The sequence below is a fragment of the Gordionus sp. m RMFG-2023 genome, chromosome 1 (genome assembly GCF_954871325.1).
Source record: "Gordionus sp. m RMFG-2023 chromosome 1, tfGorSpeb1-WG-v2, whole genome shotgun sequence".
Classification (NCBI taxonomy): Eukaryota; Metazoa; Nematomorpha; class Gordioida; order Chordodea; family Parachordodidae; genus Gordionus; species Gordionus sp. m RMFG-2023.
The window spans coordinates 84,352,884-84,370,696 of NC_088775.1; the positions used below are offsets into that span (position 1 = coordinate 84,352,884).

Genomic DNA, 17,813 nt, shown 5'->3' on the forward strand with positions numbered 1-17,813 from the left:
CTTGTTATTTCATTTATGGAGAAACCAGTCGACAGGGGGGTGGCGAGGTTTGTAATTATGTTTGTTGGTAGAGTCTTTCCATGAGTGATAGACTTTTATATAATAATCAAGCCATAATGTCTTTTGTTAATCCTGGCCAACAATTACTTTTCCATTTCCTAAAACTTACGGAGCTGGTTCCTATTTCTGCGTCATAGTTCCTTTCTCTCATATCTTTATCATTATCAAAGACCTTTTTCGCTATATAATCTATCTATCACTCCTTAGAGTATTTTGTTTCTCTGGAAAAAGAAAAAAAAACCTTTGTTGTGTGGTGCTGGATAGTCATAAACCTATTACTGACTAGTTTTTGCCTATTCACTGGAATTTTCACCTATTTAAACAATTTGCGGTAAACCAACCCATTAGCTTTTTCTTATTTTCATGAATAAATTCTAATCTCAATTGATATGAACACATTCTCAATTATTGATAGTAATTATCAAGGCTTACATTAGATGTTAAACTTAAAATTAGCCACCACCCACCCTTAAAGTAATTAAATTATTTTTGCAATTCTTGGGTATAGGCTTTTGTTTTGCCCATTTCTTTTTGTTTATTAACCTATAGACGTTTAAGCAACAGTTCTCGGACTGTTGTGCGTACAAGTACGTGCGGCTTGCCCACAAACGTGTGAAGGGCTCCTCATTTTTCTCCCCTTAATTAACTATCCAGTTTGATGGATTTTTGAGGAAAACCTATAACTCTGTTGTATCCACAACCAGAGAGCAAAAACGCTTTTATCACGTATCACGTAAAAATATTGTTAAATATGTAAAAATATTGGCTATTGTTACTTGCCACTTTGGTAGAATTTAAAAAAGTTTTAAAAAAGTAACATTTTCATTTTTTAAAGAACGCAAAAATAAATAAATATTGTAATGGTGAAATAAAAAACAACATGCGTTCTTTAAAAAATGAAAAATTTACTTTTTTAAATGCAACCATAGTGGCAAGTAACAATAGCCAAAAATATTTCTTAAAATAAATTATCTAACCTTTAAAATTTTTATAACCTTAAAAAATTTTTACTTTCTTACTTTTCTTTTTCTACAGTGAAACGAGTGTTAAAAATCAACTAACAATAAAAAGGGGGTATAAACATAATAAAGTTTTATTTTAATTTAATACATATTGAAATTAAATATGGACAAGCAATTAATTAACAAGATTAATCGTTTTTAAATTAATAAAAAGAAATTATGTTGTAAATATAAATTTGTAATAAAAAATGGAAATTTTTTTTTGATCTTCTTTGAAAATGTTCAAGTAAGATTTTTGTTATTTTATCTAAAATTTTAAATCATTTTTTGTATTGAAAATATTTTAGAATTTCTTAAATGTAATCTATTTTGAAATTTTGCACCAATTTATTTCGATAAAAATATGATAATAATATAAATTTTAATAATAACTTCGATAAAATAATTAATACATAAAAAATATAATTATAATTTATCAAAATATTCTTTTGTTCCACGAATTTGATGATGGTACCTATTTAGAAATTAAAAGAGTTAATATTATAATTATTAATACAAATCAATTAAAAGGATTACCTAATTAATCAGTTGCCCGCGATAACCCAACTCCAAATAGTTTTGCATGTGATTGTAAAAGTTAGTAAAGTCATAAGGAATAAATCCGTGTAAGAGCTGAATAATATTCCCAATAATTTCATCTCTTGAATTAGGGCGGGGGTTTATTGCTCGATATTTATTTTTCAAGACTCCAAAAAAATTTTCGATGGAATTTAGCTGAGGTGAATATGGTGGTAGATATTCAATCCTATCTTTATATTCATCGATAAGATGGCTTCTATGGATAGATGCATTATCCATTACAATAATTGCATCTGGTGGTAAGACACTGATAAGCTCTGTCATAAAATCACGGAATAACAACCCATTATAAGCTCCTTCGATTATTTTATAATGGATTACCCCTCCAATTCCAATTGTACAAATTATGCTTACATTTTTACCCTTAGAGGATGGAATTTTTATTACTGGACGGACATTATATGGTTCCCAGGCGTAGATTGGTACAACGTGCAAGTTTATTCCAGTTTCATCTAAGAAATATAATTTTTCTCTTGGGGTATTTAAGATCTTTACACAATAGATTTGACGAATATTGATTGCCCCAGGAGTATTTCTTCTATCAGGCTCCTTGCCAGCTCTTTTTTTCGACCAACCTATATTTTTTATATATTTGCTAATTGTTGTTTTCGTTCTTGGACTACCAGGAGGTAAATTTTCTATTATCTGCTGGATAGTAAGAGTATTATTATCCATCAATAAATTTATGAGTCTTTCAATTATGGAAGTATATTTTTTTTTACTTCCTCTTTTTTGAATATTATATTCTTTTAAAGGTTCTCCATTTATATCTGGGAATGTGTCCCGTCTAAATTTATGAACTGATGCTGTAGACATTTCGACGTATTTTGCAATGTTTTTAATTTTCTGTTCTCTTTCTGGCATTGATAACATTTAAGTAACTATATCTATTTTTTCTTTATTCCAATATTTGTGTATTCTTTTTGGTCTTTGAATTCTCGACGAAGATTGGGAGTTTTCATTTAAATTGGAAAAATTAATATTACTATTGGATAATAAAGATTCTATATTAAACATTTTTTTTTAATATTTAAGAAAAATTTAAAAAATTAATAAATATTTTTTTACTTATTTAAGAAAAATTTTAAAAATTAATAAAAGTCTAACACATTTTTTTATTTTTAATTAAATTTCCAACACAACGATTAATCTTGTTAATTAATTACTTCTCCATATTTAATTTCAATATGTATTAAATTAAAATAAAACTTTATTATGTTTATCCCCTTTTATTGTTAGTTGATTTTTAACACTCGTTTCACTGTACATGTAAAAACTTTGAATTAAATTCTTTTTCTTTAACCTTAAAATAAATTTTAAATTTTATAAAACTCTTTTAGAAAAAAAATATATATATATATAATTGCAAAATGGATATAGAAAAATTTTATAATAAAAAATTGGGGTTGACTAAACTGCGAATGCTAAGGTAAGCTGCGAATGCTTATGTAAAATATTTTATATATTATCTTTTATTTATAGTGAGATCCATTTTCCTATGATATAAATAACTTTAAAAAATTATATTTTTAGATATATCCAATAATAAAGAAATATACATTAATAGTTGAATTATCTTTTATCTCATAATAAATCGTTTAAATCTTTTAATATAATTATATTAAAAATATTAATAATTAATTAAATTTCAATAATATTAAATCCGCAAGATGGCGTATTATTATTTTATAAAAAAAATTTAAAATTATTTTTTGTTTTATTATATTCTAATATTGTATTATTACTTAAAAAGTAAGCTAAATTCCATATATTATCTATCATTCGAAAAATTGCAAGAACAAATATAGGTTTTTATAAATTACATATGATCACATTTTAATGGTTAAAATAAGATTAAATAATTTTTTGCATACTTTCTATTGATATTTTTCCTAAATGGCCAATTTGTTTTTATTGCCACTATTACAATAAATGAATAAGATATCACAGAAAAATTTTATCGAACATATAATGTTTGTAGATTATTTACACCTAGCATAAAAATGTAAAAAGATTTACCATTTTTAGGGGAAAAACAAAATTTAGATAAGGGATTCCGGATATTTTAAATGTATTTTATTTGTAAATTGATATATTGATTTTTAGTAAAGAATGTAGAGGGGGGAGGGTTAGGTGTATTTGTTCGAATTTTCAGTTGATTTCTAAAGACTTTGATTTGCTATTCTGAGATATAATAACTCGGGGTTTTAACGTAGGCTAATGTCTAATGAGAATTGTTGGTGGGTTAAGCGTCCATGTATTTCTTTTTCTATAAATTTTGTTTTGTGAAGTTAATCATTATAGTAATATAATTTGATTGTTTAAATGACCATGAAAAGGGTCTTTAAGTGTTGCTGAGTTTAATAATACAAATAACATTGAAGTGGAGGTTATAAATTATATTATGAGAAAGTTGAAATACATTATAAATGCTTAATTATTATCTTTCCATTAAGGAATTTTTTTTATAAATATAATACTGTAATATCTTTATCAGCTTCAATTGAAAGGTTATTTAGTCTTGGTAAAATGCTATGTATGCCAAAATGGCAAAGGTACTAAATTATTTGAGTATTTTGATTATCTTATAAAATAATAAATCTATTTTAAATACTCTTTTACAAATTAATATTTCAACTCCCATTAAAAATACTAGTCTCCCTTCCCTATCTATAAGAATGGGCTATTAGATATTGAAATGCCTGATATATTAACTCATCATTAAATATTTTATTAATTATTGTAAATATTCATTCTTACTAAATGAATATATTATTTTCTTCACAAATAAATAGTAAAAACTATATTTTATAAACTATTCTAATTTTATTTTGATATTTTGAAAAAAATACTAGTATCTGTATCTAAGATTAATTTTTTCACATCTGCATCTAGATTCTTAAGGACCTACCCATGTAATATAAATATTTTCTTACGTGATTATCCATTTCTGATTGAATATATTAAGATATATGACGACTAGAAAAAAATCTATTGTTATTGGGGTAAAAAAAAGGTAAATGAATGAATGGCATCATGTGAAATATTTATATAAATATGATTCTAATTATATGAATATAAATTAATCACTTACTATAATATTTAGATAAATCAAGATAAATAATATTTAAATTATTTTATTTAAATAGTAACTTGGTATTATTGAATATCATTTGACACAAAAATAATATTTTATATAGTAATATTACAATATACTTTACCGCCATGATTTTGTTTTAAATATTATACATAGCCCTCCACCATGCGTATTATGATAATTCAGCTTATTAAAATGAATCTTTAATGTTTAAGGAGTAAATTCTGATATATAACATTTTTAAATGATTATATTTTTTTATAATAGTATTTCATAGTAATACACGCCAACTTGCGGATTTAATATTATTGGCATTTAAAATTTAATTATTAATATTTTTAATATAATTATATTAAAGAAAAAATTTTTTAAATCTTAAAACCTGCCTTCCTTCTTTTATCATGTTCTTAAAATATAGATATATTTATAAAAAAATTATATAGAAAAACCACCTCTTATAATAAAATAAACTTAAAATATAGATATATTTATAAAAATAATATAAAAAAACCATAGATGATTTCACCTAAAAGATTTTTATTTATGATAAAATTAACAAAAGTATTTCTTAAAAAAGATTTAAAAATTTATAAAAAAAATCAACAAAAAATGTTTCAAAAATATTTTTGTATTTCAAAAATTATATTTTGCTTAAAATTTTTAGCTCGAAAATATGAAATTTTTTTTATTTAAAAAAAATCAAATAAATAAATCCATTTTTATTATAAGATCAAAACATATTTGAAATAAAATTAAAAAAAATTTTTTGTTTGATAATAATAAAATAACATTAAATATAAATAAAATAAATTATTTCACTAAAAATTAATAAATAAAATTCTACATTATTATTTAAAATATCTCAATAACATAAAAATAAATTTTGGCTCTAAATTTAAATTAAACTCAAGCTAACCTTTGAGTCGACTAAGTGAGCCGACTAAGCGAGCCGACTAAATGAGCCGTTTTATCGACTAGAAACTAGGCTCGAGTCGTAGCTAAGTCGACTCGGCTTAGCCGTTTAACAACACTAATCATGGTGGTTTCTTATTTCTTATTTCTATAAATTAAATATAACAATTTTCTTTACCGATTTCCTAATAATATTTATCTCAGATATTAATATATTAATATATCAATTTCTATATATTGAATATAACAATTTACTTTATTTCCTAATAATATATATAAAAATTTTCTTTAAACAGAATAATAAAAAAAAAGTGTTATAAATTTTTCTTTTTCAGGGTTTTTATAACCCACATAAATAATAATAAAAAAAATATTGATAAAAAATAAATAATATCGATTAAAAGAAATAATGTTGACAAAATTATAATATTGATAAAAAAAACAAATAATATCGATTAAAAGAAATAATATTGACAAAATTATAATATTGATAAAAAAAACAAATAATATCGATTAAAAGAATATGGGTAATAATAAAGAAAAACAATACATATAAATTTAAAATAAGCGTGCCTATCACAGGTGGCAGCAAAGCTACTTCAGAGATTTGTTTAGATATTTTTCAGAAACAAATTTTAGATATGATTTTAGAAACTGGAACATCGTCAAACTAGATGAAAGAGGATTATGGAATGTTATGTTTATTTAAATCTAACACGTAAGAGATGATTAAAATAAAAAAGTGAAAAATAATTAAAATTTTTAATAATAAAATAACTAAAATATGAATAAACCAATATGGGACCATAATAGTAAACAAAATACATAGATAAATTAGTAGATTATCAGATATATTATGATAGTAAAAATACTTTAAGCTCATAATTTACCAGATGATTTATTTTTGGCTATGGAAGCTATGGTACCGAGATATGAAAGTTCAACTTATAAGAAAGCAATGTTTATATTAAAATGTTTATGTGATTATAAATCGGTAACGGAGATAAAAGAAAATTATCCTAATAATAATTTTAAATGTCAAAATTATAAAAATAATTATAATAATAATTATTAACGTGAAACAGACACTTTTTATAACAGAGATCAATAAAATAAAAATTATTATGGAAGTAGAAAATTAGATAACAAATATTATAGAGACACGTAACAATCAAAGAAATGATCATTATAATTATAAATCTCATAATAATAAAAATTTGAATAAAATTAAATTATGTAAATTAGTAACAAAGGTTAAAAACGAAATAGATTTTTATAAATTAATAGAGATTATGATAAAATTTAAAGAAATAATTGTGATTAAAGAAAATAATGATATAAACATTAAAGAAAATAATAAAATAAAAACTTTTATAATTTATACTAAAAATGATAAAAAAATTTTAAAAAAAATCACACTTAAAAGATAGAAATTGATAAAGGGAGGTTATGTAAAAACTAAACGTCTTAAATTTAGAAAATATTTACGATAAGAAGATTATTTTCTAAAAAAATAAGACTAAAGAAAAATTTCTTTATAAAATATAAGTTGAAGAATTATAATATGAAGAAATTGTTTAAATTGAAAAATAAGGGAGTAAAATTCAAATTTTAAAAATAAAAATAAATGATCTTTAATGAAAATAAAAAAACAAAATTATCGACAATTCAATTCTGATTCAATATTCCAAAATATGATTATTCTTATTCTATGAAGTATTCCGATAAATTATTTATTCCATTATCATTTCAATTATACTAAAATTATTCGAGATAATGATAACTAAATACAAATGATAATAAATAACGAGATGAACAAGCTAATGGAATGATGATGATCAAGCGAATGATTAGACGATCAGGATAACAAGCTAGTTATTCGAACAAACCAATGAAAAAGATATGACTGAGGCTAAACAACAAACATATTAACAAATGAAAATACTACACAGGTTAGGGGGAAGAAGTGAAGAAAGTGAAGATCAAGTTCAAAATTCACAAGTTCAAAGTCAAGTTCAAAATCGGAATTATGACTTACGACCTAAAAAAAAATGATTGTTATAAATAAATAAAATTTTTGAAGCGAAATGGAAATGAGGAATCAAATACAAACAGCAAATCAACAAACGATGATTCAACAGACAAACAAACTCAAGCCTTACCAAATGACTATTTCCGGATAAATCTCTTAAAATATAAAATCGACCTGAGTAACTTAAAGTTGTGAGATTCCGTCCTTTACGAGCAGCGTTTACAGAACAGGGTATTCACTAGAAGCAAACCCTACTCAAAAACCTAACCTACCTTTTCCCCCTCCTATATAACATGAATTAATAAATCTACAATGAATAAGGGAATATTTACCGGTATTTAAAATACTGAATATAAATACTTTTTTGTATTTAGTATATATCTGAATATTTTAGAAGATATTTAATATTTTAAATGCTAAAAAATAAAAACTTATGCAAGTTATTATTTCTAGATTTTTAGATGGATACAAATTTGAATACCTTTTTATTAAAAAAAATGTAAATCCACATTTAATTATTAAATTTGTAACACGAGTTATCGAAAAATTAACATATTTTATTAGAAATTCTGTTTTATTTTTAAAATGAGTAATATACCTATAGCGAAATATTAATATATTTTGACAATTTTATATATATATTTTTTTCAAAGTATCATTAAAAATTCATATGATGAAAGCTAAATGTAATATCTGCTCAACTTAAAATATAAAAAAATCATAAATATCATCCATCAGCATATGCTCTGTATTAAAATTAATTATATTTGCAATTTAGATAATTTACGTGTTAATTGTTGCAAATATTCGATAATTTTGAAAAATGGTTAAGAATAAAAGTATTATTGAAGTTAAAAAAATTAATAGTGTGGTACTAAAAAAATCAAAATCGACTTGAAAAAAGTATTTTTCAAAGTATCTATTTGTGCAAAAGGTTTTCGTCAATATGTGCAAAAGATTTTCTTCAAGGTACTTACATTTAAAGAATTCTTTTGAAAATATTTTGTAGGTATTTAGTATTTATATTTAAAATACATTTTTTAAAAAGATATTTGTATTAATATTCAAATACCATTTTTTTAGAAACTTTGCATAACCCCAAGTATCCTCTAAAAAAATTTAGAATATTTAAAATAGAACCCGGAAACAGAACCTTTTTAGTTCAATTTCTAAACTCTGTACAAAATTTTTTAAATCATAGGGGAAAAATACATCTTTGCTTTAGGCATATGGGTAAAAAAATGGTTTTTTGAAAGAAATATCGTTACCTGAGAATTTGATTATCCCATCTCCACTTTTTTTATAATTTTACAGGAGAGCATTTTAAAAAAAATTAAGTTCCTATTGTTTTCAATAGGAAGTAACATTATAATGGTTGTAATTTAATTTATTTTATAAATATTTAGGTTTTTATATGCAAATAAGAATAGTATAATTATAAAAAAAATGGGTTATGTAAAAAAAGGGAGAAAATGTGCATATGGAATAACCTAATTATCAGGCGGTAATATATAAAACCAATAATATTTACCAAAAGATGAACATTAGTATAAAAAAATTATCAAATTTTTAAGCCCGTCAACCATTCCATCCTGGTTCCCCCTATAAATAAAATAGTATTTTTCGAGACACGGAGTATTTATTTCTTAAGAGAGATTACATATAGCAAAATAATAAATATAATCGATTTATTTTCTTAGTTAATAATTTGTTTGTGTCGTGGTTATATCTGTATGGTATAATCATTTTTAAAGGTTCCCTACATTTTAGTTAGCGGGAAATCGCGGCGAAGTATACAAAACAGATGAGAAAATACAAACAGTAATTCTACTCGAGAAGTGTTTAACTGCTACTTCGCTGCGAATTTACGTTAACTATGTCTGATCTAAAAAAAATTAATTGATTTTATGGTGCATTAAACTTGAAGTCTGATGATATAATATATATCGATTTAAAATCACAAGTTTTCAAAAATAACTCATAATTTTATGGTGATTCCAAATATATATATATATTTAATAAAACATGCTCATTCTTTTACTCATCATAATATTAGCTCCAAATATTACAAGTTTTTATAAAAAAAAAAAATTTTTTAAATAATTTTAAAACATTATTAAAATATCTAAAAATATATTATGTATAAAAAATTATTTATTATATTTAAAATGAATGTTAAATATTTTTAATATAAAACGTGTTTCTTATTATTTTATTTTTATCACATTTAAATCTTCTTTAAATGTAAATATTATTTAAGGCGTGTTATTTCTGAAAAAAAATCGTTCTGTGGAACAAGCACTTACGGGCCAGGCAGTGTTATATGGCTCTATTTGAGCTGATTTTTAAAAACGGCTAACTCAATATTTTAGCCAGAAAAATATTGCATAAGCCTCGAGATTTCGCTAATAGATAGATAAAATCTTAGTTCCATTTATTAGCAAAATCTTCAGACAATGTTTTTCTGGATAAAATATAAGTTAGCCGTTTTAAAAACTGGCTCAAATCGAGCCGTCTAACAATACTACATATAATAAATTTTACATACCCTGAAAAAATGGAAAATTTCTTTAGATATTTTAATATGGCTGCGACGTCCACTGGAAAGCTTAATATATATTTTTCCCAACCTTTACTAGTCCAGAAACCTAACTCTATGAAGATTTAGATGACCTATTTCAAAATCATCTCCACACTACATGATTCAAGTTTTTATTCGCAAATTATGTCATTAATTATGTTACTGGGTTGTTAAAACGATTTTTTTGTACTTTTGTATGATCTATAAACTTGGTACTAAATTTGTTTATAAAATTCATTAACTGACTTTAAATGATGGTAAGATAAATTAGAGGCCTTCTAAATCTTAAAAACGCTTTTTTTCTGTCTCTTTAAGATGGACTCCTCTAAATTTAATTCCTTTGCCTTTAAATTAACTACTCTCCAAAACTTATCGAATTTCTATTTTATCTTTAACATTTTGAGAATGTATTGAAGAACTTTGGATTTTAACATTTCCAATTTCTCAAATATTGTTATCATTTTATTAAGAAACAAAAAGGCTATATTTGGTGTAACAAATATTTTGTCTTGTAAGAAACCTTACTGCGAAGGTATTTATAATTTTTAATAAAAGTTTATTTGATAATTTCTTTCTATTGATTTTGGGATCTTATTTGCTTACACCAGCCTGCGGGGTAAAATAACCTTAAAGAAGATGAACTATCATTTTCATCTTGGATGTAACGAAATGACTCTATGCGATTTGGTGAATCCCTTATAAAAGATAATACTTTTTTGAATAAAAGAGGAATTCAATAGTATTGAATCAGTCATGTATCGATTTAATGTATGACCTGCAAATGTACAAAGATTGATCTAGATTCTTCATTAAGACGCATTTCTAAACAAGATATTCCACTAACGTCAGAAGCTCCATTGTAACGTCCTCTGCATTTTTTGATTACTAAAAATATCTTTGATTAATTTATATTCTCTATAGGGTAACAGCCCTCATAAAAATTTGTCAATAGGTAAGAGCCCAGCTGACCCACCCACTCCCTTACCGTGAAATCGCTGACCATGGTCATGGTATCATCTTGGATTATTAAAGGCGAAACTGATTGTTGATCATAATAACAAGGTATGGTTTTGAGCTTTTAAATACCTATACAAAATAAAATATCACTATGATAAATTGAAAAACTTTCTTCATTTGCAAAGATAAAAATAATCGAATTTGATAACATAGACATAGTTAAGAGAAAAAACAGGGAAACTCTTCTAGCATATTTACGAGTTTTTTGCAAATATGATTTGGAAACTAAAAAAAATACCCTCTTCCATGTCTCCATCTCTGAATAGAATAAATACTATAAAAATTGTGGCTAATGCACTGAAATGTATGGAAGGGATTAGGGATGTAAATTTCCCGGGAAACTATATTTCGGGGAAATTTGGGGAAAAAACGGGAAAAACGGAAAACTATCTTTTTTATAATACTTTACAGGTCAATATTGATTTTTTTTTGTTTTATTGAAAATATATACATTATAATTAAACAAATGTAAATTATTTTCAATTACTTTACATGTTTTATTTGAAATATTATATATAGACTAAATAATATTTAAACAATTAATTTTGAATAGTTAATTATCTTCGTTTGAAGATGAAAATGATTCAGATCAGAGCTTGAAATTCTGGAATCCAGCAATTTGTCATTTTCAGAAATTTCCTTTCCCATAAAATGTAGATTGGCTCTTATATAAACTAATTTTTTTATTCTATTTCTAGATTTAGAATGAATATTTCCAAAGGAGGACCATATTTATTCGGATACTGCACTTGTTAGTGGTACTGATAAAATTCGTATGGCTAGGGTCGATATGTATTGATTGCAACATAGACCTAATAAAATATTGAATAACACAATTTTAAGATTAGAAAAAGAGTTAAGTTATTGTTTACAGAAATATAAAAGTATTTAACCTTTCCACCAACTCACTGGATCTGTAAATGATGCGCCTTGCCAAAGACTTGCTATATTAAAAAAATCTTCCCTTGCACGATATTTGGATAGGTTTCCTATTACTCTTGCAATATCTAAATCTAGATATCCAGAAAATCGGTTAATAATATCCAACCCCTTTGCAACTTCATTGTCTCTTAAATTAAATCCGCAAAACCTTGGGTCAAATATATGAGCAGCATAATGAATGTCCCGACAATAAAAAATTTTTCGGCTTTTGATAAACTGCTCTATTTCTAAAATCTAGCTCTGCGACAATATATTTGATATTGTTTTATAAGCATTAAATGTCTCCTTGATATGAATAAACGCTTGAGGGACATCAGATAATTAACATAACTTAAAATTTCATATATTATTTATAAATTTCATTGGTATTTATTTATAATATAAATATACTTTTCAGATTAGCTATTTAATTTTAACAAGTATCTTCTAAAATTTTGCAAATGTAATTAGAGAAATTGACATAATTCAAAAATAAAACACAATTATAATTTATGATATGAACCACGAGGAAAAAATGATTTTATAAAATCTAATAAAAATCGTATTTATTTTATCATAAGATCATTTTCAAAATTGGGAAACTGTTAATATTATAAAAATCATGTTGATTTAGGCAAAAAAACCTATTATAAAAATTGGGGAAACTATAGGGGAAATTTCCCCTGTCTTACATCCCTAGAAGGGATCATAAAGGAATGGACGCTTTGAGTCCTTCTAAATCCTTTATCTCATTAAAATGCAGCAAAGATTCCAAATAATCGGATAGAAACATGATAGAACCACGAAAAACTCTTAAAAGTTTCTTGGAATGTTATGTTCCGCTCTAATATATATTCAAACTAAATTTCTTAAATCTTAAAAGTTATAAAAATGACTACATAAATGATAAGATTTTTGATGTAAAGCTATGTACAATACAAAATGAAAAAAATGGAATAAATTCAACAAGATGTTCAGCCACAAATGGAAAGATGAACGTATGCAAGACTCGATTGACATCTATCAGGTTGAAGTATTTCATATTATAATTAATAAAATAAGTTTGACTGAACGGTTTTTGATGAATAACTTATAACGAATGTGCAATTTTCCCATATTTAATAATGTGGTTAAATTAAAGTATGACACTATTTTGCATTAGCGAGTTTAATAGTGAAAATAAGATAATAACTGAGTGCAATATATGATTGATAATTGTTTGTGAGTTCTTTCCGTATATATAATATACATACATTTGCCTATGGATAAATTAATTTTAACATTTCCACATATATGAAAAAACGTTTAGAAAATTAAAACTAGGTTGGGGAGTAGGGGTCAAGATAAGTTGATTGATGTCTATTTAAAAAGAATTACAATACAAATTTAACTAAAAGAAATTCTCAGTTTATATAAATATCTTGAACTATCAAAAATTGTGATATTTCTTTTTTTTAAATCTTTTTAAACCATGTTTGACCTGATCCAAAATTTTTTTTACAACCAATCGACAAGTTTTTGCAACAAAAAAAATTATTTTAGAAGAAAAGTTCAATTTCAATGAAAAATATGAAAGTAATGAAAGAAAATTTATGTTATTCATGATATTTTGCCTATGTCCAATATAAATTAGCCCAGTACATCATCTGACTTACCCAAATTTGGTAGGATTAAACTAGGGCTGTGCTGGTATTAAATATCGGATCGGCACCGATATTTAGCATTTTCCAAAATATCGGATCGGGCCGAAACCTGCAAAAACTCGATCCGATTTTTTTTGCTATTTTATGTTATAAATATTTTTTTAAAACAATGCAAATGCACAACACCCCCAACATTTTATTTATTATTAATCTTTTATGATAACGCCAATTTTATTATTTATACTAAATAAAAGAATTTTTTAAAATATATTATCTGAATTATGGAAGGATTCTATAAAAACAAAGATAATTTTGCAAAATGCGTTATCTGTGGAATACAAATTCCATGTGGAGAAATAATGAAATATTCATATAGTATCAATATCCATAAACATTTAAAGCAATTCCATCAAATGGCATTTGAAGATCTAAAAAATAAAAGTAGAAAACAAATCAATTTTTTTAAAAAGAGCTCAGATTCTTAATTAGACTTGGTTCAAGGGGGGAGGGGGTGATAAAAAAACAGTATAAATATTGGATCGGCACAGCCCTTGATTAAACTAATGGTAGGCATCAAGAACTAAAATATTCAGTAATTTACCTTTAAAAATTATGTTAGTATACTAAGTAAATATATCAAATTATAACATTCTTTATTGTAATATCATTATTTACTATAATATCATTATTCATTAATAAATACATTTGTATCATAAATGTATCTTATTTTACTAATAAATTATGATTTCCCAGCATTTCCTTAAAATCCAACCATCAATTTGGGCAGTTTTATTTAAATATCGATTTACATATTTACATTCAAATTTAGAGATATATAATCTTACTTAATTATTATAATAAAATATAAAATTATTTTAATCAATTTTTTTTAGTAAATTATAAATATATAATTTGGCTTGACACAAAATAAAAATCATAGAACAAAGCATTATAATATTATAATAACAAGGAAGAAATTACACAAACAATTAAAAATTTCGTTTTTCAAAAAAAAAAGTTTAAAAATTGCTAAATTTAGCTTATATCGATAAAACACAAGGCAAATGTAGTAATTTCTAAACCATTTTATTTTCACGAAATAATTTAAGTAATGTTACATATTTTACAAACCCCCCTCCTCTCTTGGGGAAAACTATAAAAAAATTTGGTTGATTAAAATAAAATATAAATGAATACGGATTGTTACAATGGGAATAAGATGAAATGGAGCAATGATTGATAACAATATCTTTGGGAATATTTCTTAAAAAATCATGTAGTAATCATATTAAGGATTGAGAACACTATTGATTTTTTAAGGTGTTAAGATAATTGATGTGTGTGGATGGATGGAGATGCAAGGCAGGATATTTTAAGATATGCAACATTGTTTATTGGAGGCCTTGACTTTGAGCCTGGATTTGGGTCGATAATGTTCAAGATATTCCAATTGTTTAGAATTTATAGCTCCCCGTCTTTTTCTATCATATAAAAAACATAATTTTATGTGATTATTTAATCTATTTTATTGAAAAGAATTTAAATCATCAGATATCGTGCCCATTAAAAATACAATATATATATATATATAGGTTAATGGACACTTAACTGTCTAATCAATTCCACTGCATCATAGTATTTCATACCACTCTCAATGAGGGCAATGGCAACTAGTACAGGAGCCCTGAGTATTATGTTAAATATATTAAGTGTAAATTAATAATTGATATAAAATCATAATATATAACAAAGTTGGTTAACTAGTTCTATATTATTGAAAATTGTAAAAAATGTTATTATTATAAAACCAGTTTGAAAAACAAATCTTCCAAAATCAAAGTTTTTAGGCAAAATTTTGTGATTTAATCATGAGATTTCTTTATGCATAAAAATTACAAAATTTTAACTTATATATTATTTTTTATGAAAAAAAGATGAGCAATTTTAGGTTAAATTTGATCCAAAATCCTGCTTAAGAATTCTTTAGATTACAATTCTTTGAAGCATATTTTAGAATCTTATTAAAACATTAACTATAAAAAAGAGTTTAGCAAATTTTAAAATAAAAGGAAAACATTTGGTTGAATATATTTCATAATAACATAAATATTGGCATTATATTTACAATGAAAAAATCTAGTATATTAATAAAATACATATAAACCTGCCTAGTCCAGCGACACAGTGGACAGCAACACAGGATTCAGGATCTTTATTAAACCTTTCTCTCAAGAGTTCAAACCAGTCATCAACAACAGTGGTTGGAGGAGCCTTTCCATCATCAAATGGCCAGTCCTTTGTAAAATAAAAATAAATTATAGTAATCTATGATAAATTTATCATATGATAAAAATAATTCAACAAAATTATATAATTGGCATAATATTTTAATTTGTTTTTACCAAAACTCGAATCCCCTCAGCTGATAATACTTTTGTTTGATAAGTTGGATCACAAACCCTGACAACATCTTTGACATTTTTTGATTTTAGTTCCTTTATATAGAGAATAAATTAAATTTCTAATTCTCAATGATTGATGGCATTAATATAACAATGTAAAATTGTGACCTTGAAAATTTATTCAAAAAAATAAACTGATAAAAACAGGTTTAAGCTAAATATATCTACTAAATCTGAATTTTCATTATACATATTTTTTAAACAAAATAATAGAGTAGATTTGTTTACCTCTAAAAAATAGTGAATATTTTCATCTGTTGGGCGATCCATGATAAGAAAATGCAAATTTTTATATATAATTTCGGAAGGAGGAGGGGGTTTTAGGTATCCAATTTCAGACATACGTTTATTAGTCATCATGTATATAGATAATGTCAATAGTCGAATAAATTATTTTACATAATTAGGTTAAAAATAACGTAACATAGGCTGAAATAAAAATTTTCGCCTATTTTTGAAATTATTTTGTGCAAGGAATAGACAAACAAAGAAGAGAAAATATATTAACCCATTTAATAATTTTGGATGTCGGAAATATTTAAAAATGTATTTAAAATCCGACAATAATTTGGTGTGTTCCTTTTTGATTCAGCTGTGCTGTGCAGGGCAGAAATCGTCGCTTGATTTGATGAATTCCAAGAATAATATTCCAAATGTGCCACAAATCTGCATATATTTTATAATAATAATTAAAAATATGATTGCTATAAAATTATTATATATTTACAATAATGTCTTTCTTCATCGATTTCCAAAGTGATTTATATGGATTGAATAATCAAATGACTTGTTAACGGAAAAAGAATAAATAATGATATCCAATTAACCGTCACTAATCACATTTTACCAAATCAACAATTTTTAAATTAAAATTTAATATTTATATAATAATTTTATTAATAACATAAATCATTAAATATATATAATAAAATTATAACTTTATACTTATGTCAAGAATATAACATACTAAATAAAATATATTCCAGTAAATTCTTTTTTTATTTTAAAATTTTTATTTGATATATGATAAAGAATATATTTTTCATCGTTTTAAGTTAGATATGAATTATACTTATAATACATTAACTTGCTTAAATAGAAGAGATAATTAGTCAATTATCTTAAAGGAAAAATATATTTAAATAAAATAATTGAAATATTATACAAACCTTTTTATAAAATATCATTAAACCCATTTTACTTTCTAATCAAGATATAAAACGAATATGAGAAAGTTCTACAGCACAAAGCTACAAGATTATTTTTACTAAACTACAAGCACATATAAGACTTGTCTCGGCTAAAACATCTGCCCTTGCCTAAATATTTTTTTTCTTATCTATTAATTAATTCCTCCTTATACATATTTTGATATTAGCTTTAAATTATATTACTTTGCTAATTTTAATTTTATTCACCACGTGATCTCTTGAAAATTATGACAAACCTTTCAAAACAAATTTGTCTTGTAATGTCTAGGCTAAAAC

The 17,813-nt window shown here is 24.3% G+C and overlaps 1 protein-coding gene across 1 annotated transcript; it reads right to left on the minus strand.

The window, feature by feature from the left end:
* Positions 1-14,931: 14,931 nt before the first annotated feature.
* Positions 14,932-17,192, minus strand: LOC135922777 (protein tyrosine phosphatase type IVA 2-like). The gene is made up of 6 exons (XM_065457245.1): positions 17,054-17,192; positions 16,555-16,992; positions 16,267-16,359; positions 16,029-16,159; positions 15,474-15,548; positions 14,932-15,345 (listed from the first exon to the last, which is right to left on the minus strand). Exons 2-6 carry the CDS (start codon positions 16,684-16,686, stop codon positions 15,237-15,239), a joined length of 540 nt encoding a protein of 179 aa, XP_065313317.1. The 5' UTR covers positions 16,687-16,992; positions 17,054-17,192; the 3' UTR covers positions 14,932-15,236.
* Between the last annotated feature and the right edge of the window lie 621 nt (positions 17,193-17,813).

Coding starts and splice junctions, on each gene's coding strand:
- LOC135922777 (XM_065457245.1), bottom strand. CDS start 16,686: ATGATGACTAATAAACGTATGTCTGAAATTGGATACCTAAAACCCCCT. Junction 16,360..16,554: donor ATATTCACTATTTTTTAGAG/GTAAACAAATCT, acceptor CTCTATATAAAG/GAACTAAAATCAAAAAATGT. Junction 15,346..15,473: donor GCAGTGGAATTGATTAGACA/GTTAAGTGTCCA, acceptor TTTATATGATAG/AAAAAGACGGGGAGCTATAA.